At 38.0% G+C, this 26,157-nt stretch overlaps 1 protein-coding gene across 1 annotated transcript in view; it reads left to right on the top strand.

Moving 5' to 3' along the window:
• LOC126095361 (protein unc-13 homolog C) overlaps positions 1-26,157 on the top strand; it is a 657,358-nt gene that overhangs the window by 322,016 nt on the left and 309,185 nt on the right. Inside the window, exon 11 of the mRNA XM_049910168.1 lies at positions 7,285-7,391. Within this exon, the coding sequence (XP_049766125.1) occupies positions 7,285-7,391 (107 nt within the window). The remainder of the gene's footprint in view (positions 1-7,284; positions 7,392-26,157) is intronic.

The following is a 26,157-nucleotide window of genomic DNA, read 5'->3' as shown; positions in this document are numbered from 1 at the left end:
TAATAATGATAAAGTTTCCATAAACAGATACACAGTCTTACATGGACATCTGGAAGGAACATGCAGAAAGACTGAATGGGTTATACGAGTGAAATAAGAATCACTTAAGACAGAACTATCTTTAAGAGTTTTTTATTAAAGATAATTGTTCAATATATTTGAATGTATGTGGCTAGCTACAGAACTTCTTAATGCATATTTGTTGGTTGGATGAATGCGAATTATATTGTTAATTGTATCTGAAGGAAAATTCACTTAATAAAACTGGAAAAATTTAAAAAAAAAAGAGTTGTTAACCAGTGATTACCTTCAGGAGATAAAATATATAGTACTGCCAATAGCTGCATAAAAATACACTCACTATCCTTTGTTTCAGAACTATTAACTCTTTTCTCAGGAAAGAGAGCTGGTTAGGATGGGGAAGGTTAAGAAGGAATGGCAGATCACTCAAGTCCCAAGAAAAGAATGATCCATGTCTTGTGGAGATAAGGGCCAGCCAGAGATTAAGGGGGAGAAGTCGGAGAGAATAAGAGGTCAAAGATAGCACTTTGTCAAGCACTTCTGTTCATAGAAGATAAAGACAGAGTGAGAAGTAAAGATGGGTTAGCAAAAGACCAATGTATAGTGTAAATAAGGCTAGGAAAGTGGAAAATGAGGTAAAATGGAGGGAGGAAAACAAAAAAGCATAACGAGTGTGTGTGTGTGTGGGGGGGGGGGGGGGGGGGAGGTGGCAAGATGTTCTAATGAAGATTATGTCTAGGAGAGTGTCGGGATGTGAGAATGTGATGGAAGGTAAGTTCCCATGATGGAGTTCAGGGAAACTAAAATTGGTGGTTCCAAATAACCCATGTGTTATAGCAGACACTCAGGGTCCTTTAGTTCATGCTGAAGAACACGCTCAGCAACTTGGAAATGGTTGTCTTCAAGCTTTTAAGTTCATTTATGTAGTCAGCCAGTTTAATGGTGGTCATTTCTATATGAAACAAAATGCAGCAGACACAAGCTGGTTGATAAAAAATGTCCATGGTTTTAGTGAGGTGAAGTGTCAGAGAAAGTTTCTGAAAATTTAAAAAATGACCAGATGAATTTGAGTTGGGAAAAGGGTTGAGGTGTTGTAGGAAGCGGAGGAGCTCTTCTGCATCATGAGTCTGGACCAAAAATATGTTGTAAATAAAACTATGCCAAGCCAGGAGGCCCAGCATCTGGATCAAGAGAAACGTTTCTTCCATGCAGCCCATAAAAAAATTGGAATACCAGTAAAATGGGGTTAGCCTGGTTCCCAAAGTGGTTTTCCTGATTTGTTTGTAGGGCTGACCTACAAAGATGAAATAATGATGGGATATGATGAAGTTGCTGAAAGTGACAATAAACATGCTTTTAAAAAGACTGTTGGTGGCCATTGGAAAAGGCTGAGAGGCCACATGTGAGTAGGATTTTAATGTAAATTGAGGTCTCAGGAGTACTGACGAGGACGATTCCAGGTGGAAGAGGGATGGGAATGGATATTAGATATTCAAGAAGTGGTTGGTGTCTTTTTGCAGAATGGGAGCACCAGAGTGATGGATTGGAAGTGCAGCTAAACCAGGGCTAAAGTGTGACTGGCAGCACTTCGAAATTAGTTACAACAGGATGGCCGGGATGGTTATTTTGTGTATATTTTTAAGTGGTTAGACGGGGGGTGGGACTATTGTTTTAAGGATTTTCTACAGCTCACTTTTGATGGAAGGAATGGAGTCATTAGGAACAATCTTGTAAGTGAAGTTGTCAGAGAGCTGATGATGCCAATCTGCCACACATTCTTCACAATCGAACACACCACTAGTGGATCCTTTGTCCATAGGGAAGATAATGTTAGAGCAGTCTGCCTTCGGGTCACAAATAGCTCAGCACAGATTGAGTAAAGTTTTTCATGAAGGATTTAAGTGAGTGTTCTGTGAATGGCAGGGAGGATGATTTTGGGGACAAGGAGGAGGTTCCCTTTGTGACATGGGTTGGAACTATTCAAGGAAGGGATTGATGCTCACTCTGTTAGTTGTGAATTGGGATTGGTTTGTGATGCAATATTTCCAGTTCAGGTTCATTATTACAATCTTTTTTTTTTTTTAATTTCTTATTTATTATGTCTCATTACTTCTTTACTGCTTTCATTTTTTCATCCATGTTCCCCTCCTTCCCCTCTTTCCCATTGCCTTTCGTTATCCTCACAACATGTGAATCACTCTCATCTTTGAATCTGAGTGACCTACCCTTCCATTTCAACCTTCCCCAGTCCATTGCTCTCTCCTTCCTGAGGAAGTAACTAATAGTTCTGAAATCTTACATAGTGTGTATACTTTTATATATATTTATCAGCAGTATTGAGTATTTATTCTCCCAAAGGCACAAGGATTGCACAGGAATATGGAAACACCATGAGAAATTCTGGCGTGAAGATAAATGCCAAGCCAGCAGGTTGCACTGTTGTGTTCAACCATAAACGGCACCTGTGCAATGTCCTCAATACATTGCAAGTGTCAATCATTGTCAGGACAGTGCCCTGTGTAGTTGAGAGTGTGTGATGGTGAAGCTAAGTGAATTGGAACATGGACAAACTTTCAGTGCTTGTATGGTGACACTTCCATAACTAAGGTAGTCAAAGTATTTGGTTTTTCAAGAGGCACTACTTCAAAGATTTAGACAGTATATGGAGAAAGAGAAAAAAGCATCATCCACTAAGTCACAACACAGACAAAAGTGTGTGTTGAGTGACCCTGACAGATAGTGATGAAAAACAAAAGGACAACACCTGCAAAATTCAGTACAGAATTGAATGTAGCACTAATGAACCATGTTACGTTACACTGTATTATATAAATACTTGTTCCATAGATCACGAATACAGCATTTTGTAATGATATGGAACATGTCTCTTTAACATAAGTTTTCTTTACACAAAATAAGTAATTAATTTTTTTATACTACTTCAAATCTATATATTCATCTACTGAGTAGAAAGAGTTTTCATTCAGAAATAAATGTTGCTTGGCTATCTGTCAGACTTTTAATGCTATTTGGCAAATGACAAAGGATTTATGTCACACCATAATTCACCCCTTTCTATGCCAAAGTCATATTTAATCCAGAATAGTAAAGATCATCCCGTCTTCTGTTTTTGTAGCTATGCATTTCACTGTTATTTTTGAATTGGAATGTTTGCCCTAAAACAACATGGTGGGAGCTCCATAATCATGGAATTGCAGGGTAAGCTGAAACATCAAATGGTTTCCTACTTGTGGTCAAGTTTATGCCCCAAGAATGAAACATGGTGGGAGTTTGGTGATGATTTGGGCAGCCGTATCATGGTATTCCATGAACCTCATGGGTACTGTGCCAGGATCCATTACTACCAAGGATTATATGACCATTTCGGCTGATCAGGTCAATCCCCAGTACAGTAGTTGTTCCCCAGTGATGATGGTGTATTTCAAGGCAACATGGGCTTTATTGACACATCTTGCATCATCCAGGACTCATTTTGTGAACACAAGGATGAATTGTTGCTAGTTCCCTGGCCACCACAGTCAACAGATCACAGTATTATTTAGCCTTTGTGGTCTACTTTGGAGAGAAGGGTACATGATCACTATCCACCTTCATTACATGATCGATATCCACCTTCATCACTGTTGTGTGAGCTTGCCCTGTTTTTGTAGAAAGCGTGGGATAAGATTCCCTTGAAAACCTTAGAGGAACTGTACTCATCCATTCTGAGATGACCGGAAGATTTTTTTTTTTTTTGGTATGGCAACGGTTTTTCTATACCATGATAGGCATGGTGATGTGTTTTGTTTTTGGTGTTTCCATATTTTTGTCCACTTCCTGTATGTACAGGATGATTATAATTACAGTTCCAGCTTCAAAACACTCTAAAAACAACCACTGCTTAGAATGATATCAAACTTATCAAAGAAGAAGAAAGTGCTATTGGTGGGCAGGGGGGAATGAAAATTTTCCCAATAGATGGCACTGTAAGCGTCATAAAGTAAGTGGATTCGGCTATAAATGGCTGTTGAATAATAGTACAACACTTGCAGTGTGAGTTGCACATGAAACCAACAGTACTGTGCGATGTGCATGACCGCACAAGTGTGGCATTGAACAGTTGTGGCACTGTTAGTTAGGTAAGCCTATCCACCGTGTTAAGGTCATACCACATCAGAAGGGCAAAAATGATTTTTAATTGTCTTGAGGCCAAAAACTGCATAGGAAGCAACAATGACATCAGGTTTTAATTTTTCTGAGACCAAAAACAGCATAAAAAGCAGCAATGAAATCGGTTTTTAATTGTTGTGCAACTGTCACAAGACATGTTCAGTATGCTGTCCACTGTTTCTTACCACAAGTTGAAATTGAGAAACAGCATGTTCCACATCAGATTGGTGTGTCTCAGGGATCGTATTCAGAATGCATTGCACAGTGCATGCCTTCAATTTGCAATTGGAGCACTGAACACAGCATCTTTCAGATAATCCCACAGCCAGAGGTCACATGGATTAAGATCAGGTGATTTGGACAGCTAGGCTTGTTGTGCAATTGGTGTAAGACATGTTCAGTATGCTGTCTGCTGTTTTCTGCCACAAGTTGAAATTGAGATACAGCATATTCCGCAACAGATCTGTGTGTCTCAGGGGTCATATTAAGAATGCATAGTGCAATGCATGCATTCCGTTCAGGTATGTTTGCAATCGGAGCATTGAAGACAGCATCTTTCAGATAACGTGACAGCCAGATGTCATGTCGATTAAGGTCAGGTGATCTGGACAGTCAGGCTGTAGAGAAATTCTAGCATTTACAAAATTATGATGCAGCAGCTGCTTCACTGGCTGTGCGCTGTGCAGAGGTGTGCTATCTTGCATAAAAATGATGCCAACTGTAGATCAATGCTGTTGGATGGTTGAAATGACATTGGTGTGCAAAAGACTCTTAGTATTTACCAGTGACAGTACAGGTAACAGTATCTGCAGGAGCCATCTCCTTAAAAAGAGGGGTGCTACAATAAATGATACCATCAATCCACACCACACTGTTAACTTCACAGGATGGAGTGGTACCGATTGATATGCAAGCAGATTTTCCATTGCCCATATTCTATAATTCTGTGTACTGACGTGTTCTTGGAGATGGAAATGGCTTCATCTGTCTGTAGAATGTTCCATGGCTATTCGTTGCCACTCTTGTGTGAGCAACAAATTCTAGAACAAACATTTTTCTTAGTGGCAGGTCCACATGAAGCAACTCCTTAACATGGGTAATTTTGTATGGATAGCACTGCAAGATATTCATAGCGTTTTACACACCATGTTCACAGGCATGTCCAATGTTGAGACAATTCCCTCTCTACATTGCTGTGACAACATCTTCTACTGAAGTTGGATCTATTGTTTTCCTCCCCCTGCCATACTGCACTTCAAAAGAACCTGTCATTTTGAGTTTCATTATAATTTCTCCAGACACTTGGCAGACATCAGACAAATGCCTTTTTTCATACCTCTGAGTGTCTCGAACGACTACAGAGCTGCTGACACAGTGTTATCATTCTTGTAAAAGAGCTTTACCAGCAGCGTGCGATTCTGCATTGAGACAGTCATGCCGACTGTCTTAGGTCCAAAGGAACAGCCATATACCCCACATCTTTTATTTTGTATGTTCTGCCACTTTCAGTACCATCTAGTATTTCATTTTTGCTAACTTTTTTCCTCCATATTGTTTCCCCACTTCTTCAATAATATTCTGTTCAAATTTTTTGACATAATTCTGAGCAGTGGTTCTTTTTTGTAGTGTTTTGAAACTGTAACTTTATTTATAATCACACTTGACTAGCCAGCAGTTCTGCCTCACAATTTTTCATAAGCAAAAGCTTTAAATAACGTTAAAGAAAAATGCAGAATTGTAAAAATTTGGTTTTATAATTTGTCAGGGAAGCAAGACTAGCATAGAATGGAGACGAATAAAAGGTAAGCGGAAAAAATATGTACTAATAATACAGATAATTGCCGTGTAAAATTGAGATGATAGTTAGTCATTTTTTTGTCATTACTTCAGTCTATGGTGTATGACTAAATGAATAATAAGAATATAATAGAGGGAAACATTCCACGTGGGAATGAATAATAAGTTATAGAAGGAGTAAGGGTGACAATTCGCTTAATAATTGAGGTACTGGCTTATTGATAGATACATGAAAAAGACTGAGTGTTCTCTCTTAGGTTTTCATGGCAAGAATAATTAATAGTGTGTTCTTTCAATTTGTTGTTTCCATTTTATCTTCAATATCTCAACAAGTGGGTTGGTTGTTGAAATATTATGCATAAAATTTAAACAACTCAGCAAAACACCCAGAAGGCCATCATTAAAAGAGAAAATGTTGGTAGCTTTTGGAAAAATCTTTCTTCAGAGCTATAGAGTAGCTTACATAAACACACTCATATGCCCGCACAGCTACAATGTCCTAGGTGACTGTGTTGTGCTGGGACAATGTAGCTATGCAGGTGTGTGTGTATATGTATACTCTATAGCTCTGAAGAAGGTTTTCTCTGAAAGATAGCAACATTTTCAGTCTTCTTCATGTGCTTATCGATGACTCAGCACCTCAACTGTTCATTGAGTTGTTACTTTTACTCTTTCCATTATTTATATTCCAGTAAGGACTTTCCTTTACCATATGAGTAACAGTAATATCAGTGACAACATATGATTAACATGTAATAAGTGTATTATTGTGTTAATGAGAGATAAACATATAGTAATTTGAACAGAATTTGGAATGTAATTATTCTGCACAACAGGCTTGTCAATGGCTGTTGTCTGTTTCAGTAATTCCCATATTCACACATATCCTGTTTTTAAGAACTTCTTGTATTTAAACCTTGTGCAGTGAACTTACTGAAATACTGAGAACACTGTAATTGTTTTAGAAGGCTTCTTGTTCTATGTATATTTTAGTATTTCGTAGTACAATAACATGAAAATAAAATAAAATGAATAGTCATACAATAGAATATTAGAAATATTTTATGCTTTTAGCAGTCTTGCTGAATGCTATATAGTGCAAACTGAAATGAGATTTTAAGTCACAGTGTGAATCAATTTTTAGATATCTTAGCAAACTGTCAGAATAAAAATATTAACAATATATCATTATCCATAAGACTGCAATGGATAATTTGGTTTCCTACTAGGCAGAGGAAAACATCAGTTTTCAATAGAATCTTCTTTCTGTTATTTTTTGCTTATGTACTATCACAGGGCTGTATTTGGAGTTGAAGAAAAAAGTCACATTGGGCACATGAAAGCTGTGAAACAGTCCGTATTAGATGGTACCAGCAAGTGGTCAGCAAAAATAGCCATAACAGGTTTGTTGTTATGACAGACTACTGTGCTGCCTTCATTTATGCTTCCCTTTTGCCTTTTCTTCCCAAGACACCTGCATCTACCCTGGGTAAAGATATCTCAAAGCAGGCCTTCTTGTTTAACAGAACAATAAAAACAATTTTTGATGTGGCTTATAATTCTTGCATTGACAGTTAATTTTATTCCTTCTGTCATCAGAGTTTGCATAAGAAGTGCGTGGAGATGAGACTGATTGCTATCTCTCTTACCTAGGTTATTGTGCCACGAGATATTTGCAGGTATCATAATTTCACATTGCTGCAAATAAGATTTTATATACTTATAGTAGTGAGCAGTTCTTCCTATTACATTAAAGCAAAGCAGCTGCTGTTCAGAAAGGGAAAGCAAGATGCTGTTTTGTCATATCCTTACCCACTGTGCATTTCCCCCCCCCCCCCATGATATGGAATGTGTGTTTGCCCTAGTCTCCTTATGTTAGGAATTAAAATGACTGTTCTATTACTGGCAGATGCTATTGTGATGCAATGACAACATATTTCCATTAGCAATATTCTGGGAACAGATATTAGCATCTTTTGCTGTCCTTATCCTGCATGAGAGACAGCAAGTTCATTAGAATGATTATATGCTCACGAAGAACTTTTTTTTTGCATAAGCATATAATAAAATTAGAACACTTTAGCTCAGTCATTTTAATTCCAGACTACTATTTCAGCTGAATGCTCACTGTCCCTTGCAGTGCCACGTTTCCTCTTGTTATGCTTTCCAGATGCCCGGATTGTCAGTTCATTTACTTTCATTTCTTCATTTTTGTATTGATGTGGTTTTGTTCTTTGGTGTGTATTTTTATATTTCCACAGAAACACCTTTTCAGTGGATCCTGACACACACATTGATTCAATCGAACAGGCCGAAGAAATGGTATTAGAGGGAACATCCAAATGGTCTTGCAAGATCGCTATCACAGGTATCACGGCCACAACATGAAACAAAAATAATGCAACCATTAAAAAAATTGAAAGTGAAAGCAAACCCCCAAAGTCATGGAACCTGCACTCTTCTTCCTTTAGAAAAACAAATATTATATCCTAAGGATTTACAGTCTCACCCTTCTATAGCAACATATGCCTCACTGATAAGTTTCACAAATAGACACTTCTCACCTACAGCCTCCATATTCTCTGCCTTTCTTTTTCTTACTAGTCTTCTGTATATAAATCTTCAGGTGTTGTTCTCTGTTGAAAATGTAGCTTTGCCAGCTTCCTTAGGCATATGTGTAATTGCAGCTAACAGTTTTCTGTCTTAGATGCTTACTTCATTCACATGTCTGTGGGAACATTTAAGGATATAATCAGGCAGAACTACCTAAATGCATTTCATTGTCATTGCTTAAATGTCCTTTGCCCTAGATGTAGGTATTATTTTAGTTTTTATTACAATAATGTAAATTCAGGATTGGAAATGATAAACAACCACTCACCTGTAGCTGATTGATGCAGGGTGCAGAGATGTAAGTAAACAGCAGGGAGGCTTTAATATCTTTCAAGCAGCCATTCTTTTTGTAGTTTAAGTTTACAAATTAACATACATAACACACAGACAGCTCCAGCCACCTGTTGTTGCAGTGACAGTGTTATCACATTGCAGTGACAGGTTATTGCAGCCTTCTCTGTGTGTGTGTGTGTGTGTGTGTGTGTGTGGAGGGAGCAATAGAGAGAGAGAGAGAGAGAGAGAGAGAGAGAGAGAGAGATCATGTACAAGGAGTGACAGCATTCAACTTAATAAAGTGTCCATGCTGTTATATGTGTCCGCATACCACACATCAATCGGCTACAGGTAAGTTGTTGCATTTTTTTATTATTTTGTTCTGTATTGTATATTAGAATATGAAATTCATGAGACCAATAACACTGAGAAAGTCCTTCATTCACATTTAATACAACAGCCTTGAAATTTGTGAAGATAATTTCAGTGACACTTCAGTGATTTGCAGCCACAATGAAATTTTGTTGGCATGAGTTAATATCATTTAGTAGATAGTATGATTTACTGTCAAGAGCTGCTGGTAGAATGTGTTTACTGATCAGCCAGTTTCAGTCCATAGACCATCATCAAGTTCACAAAAACATTTATAACACCTTACTAGGTGACAAAATCAGTGGCATCAGATAATAAAATCCATGAATTCATCATTGTTGTCAAATAGTAAATCCATATTATTCTACTGATGTTTAATGTAATGTGAATGAATACACTGATGTGCACGTTTTTGTGATTGACAATGTTATTTTCTGCTATCTGACAACAGTGACAAATTCAGGGATTTTATTATTTGATACCATTATGTTATCATCTAGTATGTTTTTGTGGATCTGATGATGAAACTGGTTGCTCAATAATGAAATTTTATCAGCAGTTTTTTTTTTGATATTCTTCAAATTTGTGTGAGTTGTGGGACACAACCTTCTTAAAATATCATTTAGAACTTGCACACAAGTTAATCATAAATTTGGGATTTCTGATAGTGTCTCTGCCCATCTTAACTGTAGATGAGGAGGGTATCAGTATTATAATTTCAAATGATATTGTGCAGGTGGAATTCTAAGAATTGTTTGTTGCACTGTTGTCAGTTGGTGTGTTTGACTATCATTACAAAACACACTCATAAGTAGAACTTGGTAGTAATCAGTCAGGAGATTTTAATGTCATTGTTGTTATTATGTCAAATTGAAATTATGTTCACACTACTTGGGTGTTATTCAGCAGCAGTATTGAACATTTGTCTCTGCATCCCGCACTAATAACTGATCAAGATACAGAATTTTTCTGTGTGAATGAAGACTACTTTCCCAGTATTGTTCTTAGTATGTTTGTGCTTTGGACCACACTTAAGTGCAAATTTTATTTCCATTTATCTCTTTAGCAGACAGAATTATATGCATTATTACCTTTGGTCTCTTTACATGCTCAAAAAGATATTTAATGAAATGAAATATTGTAAACAGTGACCTCACAGTAATAACTTAAATGTTTCTGTGAATGTGGTTTTTTGAAGCTACATGGAGGTCACAGAAGAAAGCAAAAAGGGGAAAACCTCATAAGTAAGTGGTACCCTTAAAATGTTTTCTTCAAGAGAGAACCAAAACCACTTTTAGATGTTAATGTTTTTACACGTTTTTATGTTCTCTTTCGAGGATACTGTCCATTTTGGGCTTAGAAATACTGAAATGCATTTAGCTTAGTTCTGGTTAGGTGATATAACTGTAGACAGAAGGTTAACTTTACACATTTGACATACTTTGTATTGTTTCCTGTTGGCTTGTAGAAAATAATCCTTACAAAGTAAGCATGTTACATGCATTCATTAAACTTACAGGCCTGGTAGCTACAGTACACATTAATCCACATGTGAAAAATGCATATACAGTTTTTATGCCACTGTAGTTTTTTTTTATAGATGTAGCCACTAAATGAAATATGTAACCTGAAATGAATGTAAAATGTGTATTTTACATTCTCATTTCAGTTAAACAGTCAAACATACAGATTAGTGGACAGTCTTTTTAAGCTGCACAATTAATAAACTTTTAGTGGTATTCACTCTCACAGTCACAAGTCTGTAATGAATGAAGATTTGGCATTCTTATCACAAAAAATTTTAATCAGTTGGCAATATGTGGAAAATAACTTTATCTAAATCTTTCTTTTCCTTGATTCTCCTAACATGCATGATCAGTCTTTAATGCACACACTTATTGTGCTGCACGCATATCTCCTTGCAAAAACAATGTTTGTAACCTTCACAAAATCCCCCTGACGTTCAGTATTCAGCAAACAGTTGTATTTGTTTTTCTTGTTTCTCTGCTATTGTCACTTCTGCTTTTTTGAAGCTGTGAGCAGCTTTATAAAAGTGAGGCACATACATATTTGACAATTGCTCCACCCGGTCTCTTACCAAACTATTCATGTTTATGTCCTCTACCTATCAGTTTCTCCTGTATGTCATTTCCAGCAACATGCACTGTCCACTTGTTCCTGTCTAATTATAATATGTCACACTGTTTCCTCTGACAATTTTCTTGTTATTGTGCACTTTTGCCTCTGACTACTAACTTCTCAAATTTTAAGTGTCAGTTGTCATATCGTAATATGCCAAAGGTAAACAGGAGACAAAGAATCTTGATAGTACAATGGGAGCTGTATTTTTTAAAAACTTCCTGGCAGATTGAAATTGTGTTTTTACATAATATTCCATTTTGCTTTACATACAATAATTTTGATCCATGACAAATGTTTGGCCACCATTCATGACTGAAAATGGAACAAAGAACAAAAAAATTGAGTTGGTAGGTGACAAATTGGAAGTGGTCTCTCATCTTTACAAATAATTTCAATGTTTTTACATGTTGTGTTGTGGTTTATTTTATTTTTATTTTGGTTGTGCAAGTATTTTCAAAGTGTTTGATACATTGCTTTGGATGTTAAGGTTGGAGTTTGCATGTGTAAATATATATTATTTCAGTTGTTTCATGATTTTTTTATTTCATTGTTGCTTACAACTGTTGTTCTAATATTAACATACAAAATTGTGCTGCTTACATTGCATGTTAATATACAAACAGCTTTCATTTACTAAATATGCATGTTTTTGCATTTATAGTAATTTCCATGGTACTAGAAAATCATTGTCCACTTCATTTATAGTGTAAATAGTAATGCTTCTAGCATGAAAATTAAAGTTAGATTTAATTAAATTGTCATCTTTGTAGGTCATTTGTTACCAAAAATCATAATTTATAATAGTACTGATATTTTACTTTTATAGAATTTTCAAGCATGTGCATGAAATCAGTTGTGTGAAATCCTTAGCACTTTTACATAATAATTTTAAATGCCATAAATTGATGTGTCCTGGGTGTAAATAACCTACTTTACAGTAGGCCTCCTATTTCCTTGTAATCACTGCACTACATGGAAGAGTGAACTACTTGCTTTTCCTCTTGATAAGTACGTGCTTGGTGTATTGTTGTTAAAAATCACAACAAATCTACATATCTGATATTAAGAAAGTCTTTGTTGATATGTGTAGGGAGTTCAGATGTAAGTATTACCATCTCAGTATGTTTGTGAAAGATATATGCTTCAAGACCAAGTTTTCAATCTATCATTTGTCATACTTGTCTACAATTGAACGAGATGACTTCTGAATAGACAAACAGCATGAAGTAGCCATAGAAAAAACCAGTTCCAGAAAGAAGCTACAGCATTTTTAGTGTTTTCTATTACACTTCTGAAATGTTATACATTGTCACATTAATATTTTCACCCAGCTGCAAGTGTGGAGAGTGGTCTGAACCAGTAGTTGTCCAGGAGAGTGGGACAGCAGTATGTTGTTTGTGTCAACCTGGCTTGATTTATCATTTCAGGCACCTACATTTTCTGATCTATATTTTCCATTATTTCTCTAAGCCACAGGCATCATGAGAGATATAGCAGAATCTGTGGATGTATTCTTCAGTGAGCATCATTTTTTTGTTTGCTTCTGTTTATAATACAATGTTACAACTATCAAATGAAATGAGTCATTTTTTAAGGTGTATAGCCATGTAGAACAAACTCAGAAGATTATTAGCTGGTAAAATGTAAAAGTGATGTAAAAAATACAACACTGAGGCAGTTTTGTTAAAAAAATATTTTTTTAGTTCTTCTCCTCTTTTAGCAGAAGTATAAAATTGATAATTTTGTCTTCCCAATAATCAAACTGTGAAATTACATTGTCAGTAATTATGGCTAGTGATTAGGTAGCTAATTATTTTCATACAAATGAATGTACTATAAAGAGAAAATTAGTTGTGTGATTAGATTTAATCATTATGAGATCACTCATGTTTTTCCCTGACCGGGGTATCAAATCTGCATTGCTTTTCTGGTATTCATATACATTTGGCACTTCTCTGATTTTATTCCAGTTGCTTAGGAACTTCAATCCTATGTGCTGGCATAAAACACAAACCGATAGGTCATACTGGTATATTCCTTACCCTTGGCGACAAGTTGTTTAGACATTCTCAAATCAGTTGTTTCCTGGAAAATGTCGTTTGAAAAGCATTCAGCTAGAAAAGAGACTAATTGTTATATAAAATTAGAAGAAAAAACAGAGTTTTCATAATCTTTACATTGGCAACATGTGTGCTCTTCTATTATTTTCCATGCCATGTTGATATTTAATTCTCACGTTGTCATAAATGTTACTTTCACTGAGTATTAATTGCGGCTTTAGTATGTTCTGAGTACTGAAAAACTTTCAAGTTGAATCACAGATCAGAATTCACATGAAACTCATATGCCCCATGTAATTGGCTGGGAAAGCTGCTTCTGAGATCAGAAGAACATAAGACCATGCAACCTCCAGCTGCATAATCCTCACTAAAGGGCAGCAGTATTTAAACCAGCCATATGGTTGTTAGCTGTTTTACTTTTTATGCCACAATAATCCAGAATCAAATTTTACACCTTATTTTCGTATGACATACATGTATTTTTTATTTTTCGCTCACCTTTATTCTCTGGAAATAGTAAGTTCCAAATGTCTCCTCCAGTTGGTCAGTTGCCATGGTCTCATTCTCTAGGCACTGAAATCAGCAGTGCTCACAAGGGAATAGTCCTCCTTGTCACATTGAAACTCATTTCAATTTTTTATTTAATTTTTCACTTTTAGGCATCTGTATGGGCATAAGTATAGAAAGATTTAACTGCTGATATGAACTGGGAATAATTTTGATATTTTTTGAATGCTTTTTGCACTTAAAACTGTCTGGTGTAGAACCATGTGATTCACACTTTCATGCCACAGCTCTGAATAATCAATTGAAAACAATCAAAAGATAAACAACTTTTCATACATATGTATATACGAGGGGCATTTGGAAAGTCCATGCAAAGTCAGAGAAATGACACCACCGGCACATATCATGGTCGTTTATAGTTATTAGTATCTTTGGAAAGAATGCACACCAAGTTCTTTGTGTTTGGAATTTGTGTGAACAAAGGTAGTTGAGTGATTGTCAAAAAATTGGACGAAGAAGAATTTCACGTGGTGATTAAACATTACTTTATGAAAGGCAAAATGCCTCAGGAGACTAAAGAGAAGCTTGATAAACATTACGGTGACTCTGCACCTTCAATTAGAACAGTTTATAAGTGGTTTCAAAATTTTCGGAGTCACCATATGGGGACAAGTGATGCTGAACTTTCTGGACGCCCTGTGGAGGTTACGACTCCAGAAATCATTGATAAAATCCATGATATGTTGATGGATGACAGAAGAGTTAAGGTGCGTGAAATTGCTAGTGCTGTGGGTATCTCAAATGAATGGGTACATAATATTTTGCATAAACATTTGGACGTGAGAAAGCTATCCACAAGATGGGTTCCGCAATTGCTCACGCTTGACCAAAAACGGAATCATGTGCAGTGTTTCAACGATGGTTTGCAGCTGTTCAGAAAGAAAATGCAGGACTTCAAGCATCGATTTGTCACTGTGGGTGAAACATGGATACATTATTATACTCCTGAGACCATACAATAATCTAAACAATGGGTTACCAAGGGAGAAGACCAGTCCTTCGGCCGGAAAGGTTATGGTGACTTTCATTGGGATTCGCAAGGGATAATCCTCATTGAGTATCTGGAAAAGGGTAAAACTATTACAGGTGCATATTATTCATTGTTACTGGACTGTTTGAAAACCGTGCTGCAAGAAAAATGCCGGCGATTGGACCGCATAAAAGTCCTTTTCCATCACGACAATGCACCAGAACACTCCTCAGCAGCTGTGGTCGTAAAATTTATGGAAATAGGATTCCAACTCATTTCACATCCCCCATAATCTCCAGACTTGGCTCCCTTGGACTACTATTTGTTCCCCAATTTGAAGAAATGGCTGTCGGGACAAAGATTTTATTCAAACGAGGAGGTGATTGCAGCAATGGCCAAAGTGTATAAGTCTAAAAGGAGACTATGTCGAAAAATAAAAAAGGTTTACCCCAAACATGCAAGTAGTTTATATTTTTGCCCAGACTTTTCACATGCCCTCGTAATTTTGGTTTTCTTGGATAGATAATTGTCAACAAATATAGAAATAACCTTAGGCATGCCCCCGAATTGTGTTTTGGTACCCTTGCTATTCGTGTCATATGTCAGTGATCTGGCAGACAATGTTGGGTATAACCTCAGACTTCTTTTGGTGGGCAATCCAGTTTTATCATAATGAATCACTAGCTGAAAATTAGCATGAATATTGGTAAGATTTCATAATGGCTCAAAGATTGGCATTGTGCTCTAAACCTTTAAAAGTTTAGAATTATGACTTTTACAAATTGCAGTAACACACTATCTACAGTATCAGTGTGTTATAATTGGAATCAGTAAAGTCATACAAATACCAGATTGCAGTTGTTTGTAGGCATATGAAATGGAAAGATTACAATCATGTCATGGCTAAAGCAGATGCAGACTTCGGTTCATTGGTAGAATACAAGAAAAACGTGATCTGTCTGCAAAGGGAACTGCTTACAAGGCATGCGTGCAACTTGTCTTAGAATGTTGTTTAAGTGTTTGTGCCTAATACCATAGGGAAGGGCACATTAATGGTGACAGATTTGATTCACTCATGGAAGAATGTCATGAAAATTCTGAGAAAGCTGAACTGGCAGATGCTTGAAGATAGACACCAACTATCTCATGAAAGCCTGCATACAAAATTTCAAGAACCAGTATCAAGTGAGGAAGCCAGGAATACAGTACAACACCCCCCCCCCCTCCCCACCCCCAATGTATCACTCCAATAGTTATTGGAGGGACTAGATTAGGTGAATTACTGAATACACAGAGACATTTAAACACTCATTCTTCCCACACTCCCCATACAAGTGGATCAGGAAGAAACACTAATACATGGTACTATGGGAAATATCCCCATAATGCACTGCACAGTGGCTTGCAGAGTGTAGTTGTAGATCTGTAAAATGTTGATTGTCCTTTGTTGTTTCTGTGATATAACTGTCTAGTGTACAGGCAGGTACTGCTTTTCTGATACACTCTGACACACTGTCATCATATTCTCCCCAGATTTTGCTAGTGATCAAAACATTTTGTCACTGCTGATGGTTCTGAGGTGGACAACACATTTTATTATGAAGAAGAGCTGTATTTCAGTGATACTCTCACACGCATCAACAATGTAAGTATCATAGCTACATCATCTATATTTACACTGATCAGCCAGAACATTAAGGCCAACTGCCTTATAGGTGGCATGGATAACAGCGATGATGCATCATGGCACAGAAGCAATTAGACCTAGGTAGGTTCCTGGAGGGAGTTGGCGCCACACTTGCACACCCAAGTCATGTAATTATGGTAAATTTCAGGGAGGGGGGTGATGAGCTCTGATGCCACGTTCAGTGACTTTCCAAATGTGTTCGATCGCCATCGTGCTCCTGGCCTTTTGACATGGCAAATCTTGTTGAAAAATGCCACTGCTGTCGGAAAACGTGATCGTCTTGAAGGGACTCGGAAATAAAAGCCTTGTATTAGCACGAGGTAATTGGTTACCACAATAAAAGCAATTGGATCATCCCTAAGATTGGCAACAAAGCAATCACAGTAATACTTCCTCATAGGAAGCGACAGACCTGAAAGGTAGATGTATAGGCCGTGCAGTGATGTATCTCACAATGCAGTGTCATTACGTAATGCTGCGCTTGTAGTATTACCTTCTACGTTAAGTAACATACTGCAGAATCAGAATTCTTTCTTCAGTTGAGAAGTACTGCCAGATAGCTCACAATGAACCAGATTGTGAAAGTAATATCCATATTGTTACTTGGATTTCAGAGTTTGTTCAGCATCCAAACAGTAGGTAATGCCAGTTAAATATCCTCAGTATTTCCATAATTAATATTGAAACTCTGATGGTTATCAAACTAGAATAATATGCTGAACAAAGATGGATGGCAGTTGAACATGTTCAAATCCTTAGAAGCCATACATCTCTTTATTATATAAATATGTCAGGTCTTGAACAAGTCTGCCTGAAGGTTGACATTAATTGTTTTTCCAGAATAAAAATAAATATCACATGTATTACTGTAATCCATTGGTAAAAATGTGTTAAATGTTTCTTGTATCTATATCAATCCAATAGTGGACTCGCATTTGGTAGAACGACAGTTCAACTCTCTGTCCAACCGTCCAGATATATTTTTCTGTGATTTCCCTAAATCAGTTAAGGCAGATGCTGGGATGTTTCCTTTGAAAAGGGCACAGTCAGTTTCTTTTCTCTTCCTCCCACAACCCAAATTTGAGCTCAGTCTCTGATGACCTCTAGGACATTAAACTCTAATCTCTATTTTATATCAGCCCAGAATTTAGAACAACTTATCCCTCCCTCCATCAGCAGCACACCTTCTGATAACACATTTGTAATTTCTGTCTGTTGGCTCCCCTAATGAATAAGTTACTTAAAAATCACCATCAAAGTAATGGGATTCTCTATATCCCCCCACCCCCCTTCTCTCTCTCTCTCTCTCTCTCTCTCTCTCTCTCTCTCTGTGTGTGTGTGTGTGTGTGTGTGTGTGTGTGTGTGAGAGAGAGAGAGAGAGAGAGAGAGAGAGAGATTCTTTTTGCGACTGATAAGTGTGCCTCTAACTTTAATTTCTAAATTTTTATATTTTCAATTTATCCAGTATTTTGGCCAAAACAAACCATTATCAGAGTAAAGATGGGAGACTACTAGTAGCTTCTCATACCTGCTTGCTCATATTTTTATAGATTTGAGGGTATAACTGGCAAGTAAAAAAAAAAAAAATAAATAAAAATAAAAAAAAAAATTACAATTGTTAGTTAGTAGTGGAACACACTATGACTAAGTTACTGCTGCAGCTGATCCCAACTCCCTTTCACTAATCTCACAGTCACATTTTTAGATATGGTGTTATACTTCAATTAAGTTAACTCAATAATAAACATTTATGCGATTCTAGTGGGAGACGGGGCAGGGGGCAGTTGGCAACCAGTCACAGGTTTCTATTGAATGCCACGTGCATGCTGTGCTGCTTGTTTTGTACGTACATGCAGAGACTTATCAATTGCTATAAAAGAATTTTATAGCACAAATAAATGACTAGTAATGCTGCCCCAACAGCATTGCAGTCTGTCAGTCACATAGTTATTTTATCTGAGCTATAACTAGGTTTATAAAACTTTATTTGCTTAAGAAAATCAGCAGTTAAAATAATAAATCTACATGCTTATTTTCCATCTTTCTTTCTGTCAAGAAACATTGTATAAACTCCGGTACAAGATTATCTGTGTCTAAATATTTGCAGTTACTGCTGTCATCTTTGTTTCCTGTGGAGCAGTTGTGGATTTAATTAGAAATCAGATAAAATCATATTTACTGATCTATTTACAGCCTTCTTGAGGGTAGATAGTAACAAAGATTGATGTTTTTGATACCAATGATTGGGCATTGTTGCTGCACCAACAATATACAACCTGTGCTTCTGTTAACCATATTCTTCCAGTGTCATCAGCACAATATTCTGACTGAATAGTGTCTGCAATGACATTTTTATTAGTGCAACAAATAAATGTTTACTCCCATTAATTCTTTATTTGGGGATTATCCATAGTGCTGCTTCACAAATTTCACTTCTCCAGAATTGGGTGAACGACATGGTGTTTTCTGTAAGATATTAAAATATTATTTACTTTATCATATGCGGCATTTACAATACAGTGAAAGTCAGTAAAATAAGCAGATATCCCTTTATTGAATCTGTGCTCACAGATGTTTTGCTACCTATAACTATTCTTGATTTCTCAGGTTTTTTCAGTGGGTTTGATTAATGGTTTGCTTGTGGGTGTTCTGCCAAGTTCTTGAAGTATTGTGTATAAAACGGAAACAACAGATGACCCAGCCCTAGCTGAGTTCTTCAGGTACTGCGAGTGGAGCTCTCATATTATAAAATTTGTCTGTATTCTCAATGCAGTTTCTTCATATCTTCCAACATCAATAACCGCTTTTGGAGTATGTTGAGTTTTCAGTTTACACTGAGGTGGGATACCTCCTAATATCCTGTTGGACCTCCTTTTGCCCAGCATAGTGCAGCAACCTGATGTGGAATGGACTCAACAAGTTGTTAGAAGCCTGCTGCAGATATATTGAAGAGCCCAGGAGAGACACTGCAGGCGATGTGCTGTTAGAAAAGGCACTCTCATTGGTCTTCTGTTGCCATAGCCATTTCATTCCCTTCCCTTTTTCTCCTGTTGTTCTGATACTGCCCACAGTACTTGAGATAGTATTGGCTCACACAGTCTCACACATCATTTGGTGTGCCAGCCATTCGTGTAGTGGTAATCCCATAGTAATATGTTGTAACACATAAATTACTTCTTGTTCATTGTCCACATTGGCAACTAATTTTTTACAAAAAAAATAGTTTATCCTCTCTTTCATAGTACCTAAATAAGTCTGTTGATTATATCCAATGATTCCTTTGACACTATGTAGAAGTTAGATAACTGATCATATGAGTAATACACAGAAAGTGCCTGTCCTATGATTAAAGTACCCCCTGCCTCCCTCCACTCGCACACACACACACACACACACACACACACACACACATACACAAAGTATTTTTTGAAGTAGAAGGAACCTGTTCGTGACACGTGAAAATTTGTGCCGGACCAGGACTCTAACCTGTATTTCCTGCTTAATGCAAATGGTCACGTTAACACTTTGGCTGCATGTGCACATCTCAAGGGCTTTCCCAAACCTCCATATGTCACATTGTCCACAACTCTTGCACTCATCATTGTGTGATTCCATTACAAGTAGAGACAAAAATTTATTGTTGTCATTTTAGCCAATCACGGCATGTATAATAAATACATCATTGATGATTACAATGTCTGTGTTTATACTGTCTCTGTATCTTTACATTACACTGTTCTTGATGGTTACAGCTGTTGCAAATATTAAAAAATGAATTTGCAATTTATGAATACATATTGACATTAGTTGTTTGAGACACATGACAATTTGTGCTGTGGTCACCTCAACCATTTTGGTTATCCATGCATGCCTACAGGACCAATCCAACCTCCATATGTCACATTCTCCGCAACTCTTATGCTAATATATTTCATGAATATTTTATTATTGCCATTTTCGCCCATTGAGGCATATACAGGGTGTTTCACAGTTCATGTTTCACACTTCTAGAAGTTTTAGAGGGGATTTAGTAGGTCAAGTTTTAAACAGGAATCGTTGTCATGAAATGTCATCCAATAACAGAAAAGAGTATCAAAGTTATAGGCGCAAGCACTTGTAAATGTATGTATGTACAGAATGATTCCGTGATGACGTTACAAACTTTCTAGGATGATGGAGAAGGATAACTGTGCCAGTTTGAGGTAAGGGTCTGTGTACCGAAAATGAGCAAGTAAAAAGATATAAGCAAAAGATGTTCTGATATCTCAGACAGTGAAATACATGCAACAGTACTGTTGTTTCTAAGATTGTAGGGTAGGCAACTTTCAGATGTGGTAATATGAACCAAAACAAGAAAAAATGTCCAGTAAACATGGGCTGTAAAATACATACTTTAAGAGCTGTGAGCACTTGTTCAATGGAGGAGATGTGTTTTTCACACTAGCAAGGGTAAGAAGGGCTTATAGCTACTCAAGTATACCTTTTAGAGTGCACATTCAATGCACATTTTCTCTTGTCTTGATCCATACTACTGCCTCTGAAAGTTGCATATCCTACATTTTTAGCAAAACAGTACTGGTACATGCATTTCATTATCAGAGGTATCAAAATGATTTTCGCTTGTAACTTTTTACTAATTCATTTCTGAAATAGGGACCTCTACCTTATATTGATACACTTATCCATCTCCATTATCCTTGAAAGTTTGTAAGATCATCATGGAATCACCCTGTAGATGCATACATTTACAGGTGCCACTGCCTGTAACTTTGACACTCTGTAGCGTAATTAGGTGACATTTCTGGAAAAATGTGATCTACTAAGTCCCCTCTACAACCTCTAGAAGTGTGTTGTAACATGAATTGTGAAACATGCTGTATATGAAGGCATTTCAAAAAGTAAAGATACAATGGCTCGCAGTCCTTAAATAGAACATTTATTTAGAAAATGTCAGTTACATCTTATTAACTGGATTATTTGTTATTTTTTGACATAATCACCCCCGTTATCCAAACATTTGTTAAGTTGGTGCACAAGCTTTTGTATTCCACAGTCATAGAAGGTTACCGCCTGTTGTCGGAACCACATTTCAACTTCATCTTTGACCTCTTCATCCTCGTGGAGTGATTTTCCACCATGATGTGACTTCAGGTAACGGAACACATGGAAGTCGGTGGGCGCAAGGTCTGGGCTGTATGGCAGATGGTCCAATACATCCCATCTGAATTGCTTGAGTAGTGCTTTAGTTACAAGTGCTGTGTGAGGCCGAACGTTGTCATGAAGCAAGCGGACTCGACTTTTCAGCATTCCCCTGCATTTGTATTGAATTGCCCTTCGAAGACGTTTCAAAGTCTGGCAATATGCAGCAGCATTAATTGTCATTCCAGGGGGCATAAATTCCAACAGAAGAATGGCTTATCTGTCCCAAAAAACAGAAGCCATGATTTTCTTTGCTGAAATCGACGTTTTGTATTTCTGGGCTTTTGGTGAATTCGAATGGCGCCATTGCATTGATTGTTGCTTGGATGCAGGTGTATGGTGATAAATCCATGTCTCATCATCTGTCACAATGTGATCAAGGAACTCATCACCTGCTTCAGCATAGCGTGTGAGGAAGTCGAGTGCAAAGCCCATCCTTTTCTTTTTGTGTTCTTCTGTTAACAGTTTTGGAACCTAGCATGCACACAATTTCCTGTACCCTAAATTGACAGTCACAATGTCATAAAGAGTTGTCATTGACATGTCCGGTATTATCTGATGCAATTCTTTCAATGTGACACATCTATTTGCACGAATTGCTTCCTCTGTTCTCCGAAGGAGGGCATCAAAGATCACAGATGGCCGACCTGTTCTTTGTTCGTCATGAACATCGGTCCTACCTTCAGAGAAATGACGACACCATTTCGTTATATTTTGTCGATTCATAATGTTCCCATAAACAGAAACAATTTCTTTGTGAATATCCGCTGGTCGCTTACATTTTTCATGAAGAAAACGTATGACGGAGCGCACTTCTCATTTGGCGGGATTCTGAATCAGCACAGCCATTTTAAACATGACCTACTCGAACCAGAAGCAACGTTCAACTGCTGAACGACCACGAGGAGAAAGCTAACGGTTCAAGGTTAACACCAGTGTTGCCAACTTGCTTCCCAAAACTCTTCTGTTCCTCTGGCATATGGTATATCTTTACTTTCCGAAATACCCTCATATATCATTACAATGTCCTGGTCTAGCACAAATTTTCAAATCCAAAACCATTTCATGATATTTACAACAGAAAACCATTTTGTAATATTTACAACAGTTATAATCATAGAGAACAATGTCTGTTCCTTCAGACATGTGCATACCTGACGGACTTTGTAATTCAAAGTAACAGACACTGTATAAACACAGATATTGTAATCATCAGTGCACTAACATATCTGTGCAGGTAGTAGAGACAGCATCTTTCCTGAACTTGAATATTTGTTTTAGTTGTAACTGTAGGAATTTACTGATACCCAGTATTTAGATGAGTCCTCAAAAACTGAATCAAAGTGAATCCGGTCATGTCCAGTCTCTTGTTCTATTGCATTAGTTGACCTGGAAACATTCTGTTTAAAATATGTTTGCTAACCAGTAAGAAATAATCCACATACACTATAATGAAAATAGCTGGTAATAATTTATAAAGAAAATGGATAGTCTGAATTTAAAACCCATAAGCTTTTGCAATTAAACTGACAAAATACATTTATTTATAAATTGTAATGAAAGAAACTTTTCCTGATTACATTACTAAAAACAGTTTTTCTAGGTGCATGCATTGTTTTACGAATTTTTGTTCCTTTTCTTAAGTATTTTCAACTCATGACTGCCAGGAAGTATATTTCATAAAATTATTTAATTGGTCCAATGTCAGTGTAGTCAGAGTCCACATACTGATAACTTAACTCGTTACACATCCCTAAAGGATTTCCTCCATGATAGGATTGAGAGGGCACAACAAGTGTATGAATGAGAAATGAAATAGTAGCAACACCTTGGACTCTTATTGATGTAGTAAAGAAGAGAGCAAATTGTCATGGTTGTGCTTATTTCCAAAATGAACTTAGTGCAGGAGTATTAAAATAAGCTCTGATGCTCACTGAACTAGCAAGACAAGAAACATTGTGGAAAAAGTCCTACCTTGGAAGATAGAACCATACATAGAGGAAAAAGAAATGGATAGACAAAAGGAAGACAGTGGAAAAAAGTGAACTTGAAGACAACTTCACAATATGACAAACAGATGGACGAAGAATCTTCAGTAGAGCAGGATAATTCAACACAAATGGACTTCAGCTCAATGTAATATGAAAAACAATGCAAATCTCGAAACTTCCTGGCATATTAAAACTGTGTGCCCGACCGAGACTCGAACTCGGGACCTTTGCCTTTCGCGGGCAAGTGCTCTACCAACTGAGCTACCGAAGCACGACTCACGCCCGGTACTCACAGCTTTACTTCTGCCAGTACCTCGTCTCCTACCTTCCAAACTTTACAGAAGCTCTCCTGCGAACCTTGCAGAACTAGCACTCCTGAAAGAAAGGATATTGCAGAGACATGGCTTAGCCACAGTCTGGGGGATGTTTCCAGAATGAGATTTTCACTCTGCAGCGGAGTGTGCGCTGATATGAAACTTCCTGGCAGATTAAAACTGTGTGCCCGACCGAGACTCGAACTCGGGACCTTTGCCATTCGCGGGCAAGTGCTCTACCAACTGAGCTACCGAAGCACGACTCACGCCCGGTACTCACAGCTTTACTTCTGCCAGTACCTCGTCTCCTACCTTCCAAACTTTACAGAAGCTCTCCTGCGAACCTTGCAGAACTAGCAATCCTGAAAGAAAGGATATTGCGGAGACATGGCTTAGCTACAGCCTGGGGGCTAAGCCATGTCTCCGCAATATCCTTTCTTTCAGGAGTGCTAGTTCTGCAAGGTTCGCAGGAGAGCTTCTGTAAAGTTTGGAAGGTAGGAGACGAGGTACTGGCAGAAGTAAAGCTGTGAGTACCGGGCGTGAGTCGTGCTTCGGTAGCTCAGTTGGTAGAGCACTTGCCCGCGAAAGGCAAAGGTCCCGAGTTCGAGTCTCGGTCGGGCACACAGTTTTAATCTGCCAGGAAGTTTCATATCAGCGCACACTCCGCTGCAGAGTGAAAATCTCATTCTGGAAACATCCCCCAGGCTGTGGCTAAGCCATGTCTCCGCAATATCCTTTCTTTCAGGAGTGCTAGTTCTGCAAGGTTCGCAGGAGAGCTTCTGTAAAGTTTGGAAGGTAGGAGACGAGGTACTGGCAGAAGTAAAGCTGTGAGTACCGGGCATGAGTCGTGCTTCGGTAGCTCAGTTGGTAGAGCACTTGCCCGCGAAAGGCAAAGGTCCCGAGTTCGAGTCTCGGTTGGGCACACAGTTTTAATCTGCCAGGAAGTTTCATATCAGCGCACACTCCGCTGCAGAGTGAAAATCTCATTCTGGAAACATCCCCCAGGCTGTGGCTTAGCCATGTCTCCGCAATATCCTTTCTTTCAGGAGTGCTAGTTCTGCAAGGTTCGCAGGAGAGCTTCTGTAAAGTTTGGAAGGTAGGAGACGAGGTACTGGCAGAAGTAAAGCTGTGAGTACCGGGCGTGAGTCGTGCTTCGGTAGCTCAGTTGGTAGAGCACTTGCCCGCGAAAGGCAAAGGTCCCGAGTTCGAGTCTCGGTTGGGCACACAGTTTTAATCTGCCAGGAAGTTTCATATCAGCGCACACTCCGCTGCAGAGTGAAAATCTCATTCTGGAAACATCCCCCAGGCTGTGGCTTAGCCATGTCTCCGCAATATCCTTTCTTTCAGGAGTGCTAGTTCTGCAAGGTTCGCAGGAGAGCTTCTGTAAAGTTTGGAAGGTAGGAGACGAGGTACTGGCAGAAGTAAAGCTGTGAGTACCGGGCGTGAGTCGTGCTTCGGTAGCTCAGTTGGTAGAGCACTTGCCCGCGAAAGGCAAAGGTCCCGAGTTCGAGTCTCGGTCGGGCACACAGTTTTAATCTGCCAGGAAGTTTCATATCAGCGCACACTCCGCTCCAGAGTGAAAATCTCATTCTGGAAACATCCCCCAGGCTGTGGAGCTCCATTAGATGGGTGTCTGAGGATAATACTACATCCAATTTGTGTCTGTGTACACATTCATCCCCCCCCCCCCCCCCTCCCCTGCAGCCACTCCAGCAGTATTCCAAACACATATTCAGAAGGATCTTATTATAACTATATATAGTTATAATAGAAGGAAACATTCCACGAAGGAAAAATATATCTAAAAACAAAGATGATGTGACTTACCAAATGAAAGTGCTGGCAGGTCGACAGACACACAAAAGAACACAAACATACACACAAAATTCAAGCTTTCGCAACAAACTGTTGCCTCATCAGGAAAGAGGGAAGGAGAGGGAAAGACGAAAGGATGTGGGTTTTAAGGGAGAGGGTAAGGAGT

The sequence above is a fragment of the Schistocerca cancellata genome, chromosome 8 (assembly GCF_023864275.1).
Source record: "Schistocerca cancellata isolate TAMUIC-IGC-003103 chromosome 8, iqSchCanc2.1, whole genome shotgun sequence".
Classification (NCBI taxonomy): domain Eukaryota; kingdom Metazoa; phylum Arthropoda; class Insecta; order Orthoptera; family Acrididae; genus Schistocerca; species Schistocerca cancellata.
Note: the sequence above shows the minus strand (reverse complement) of the source record. Positions and strands in the feature narration are given on the sequence as shown.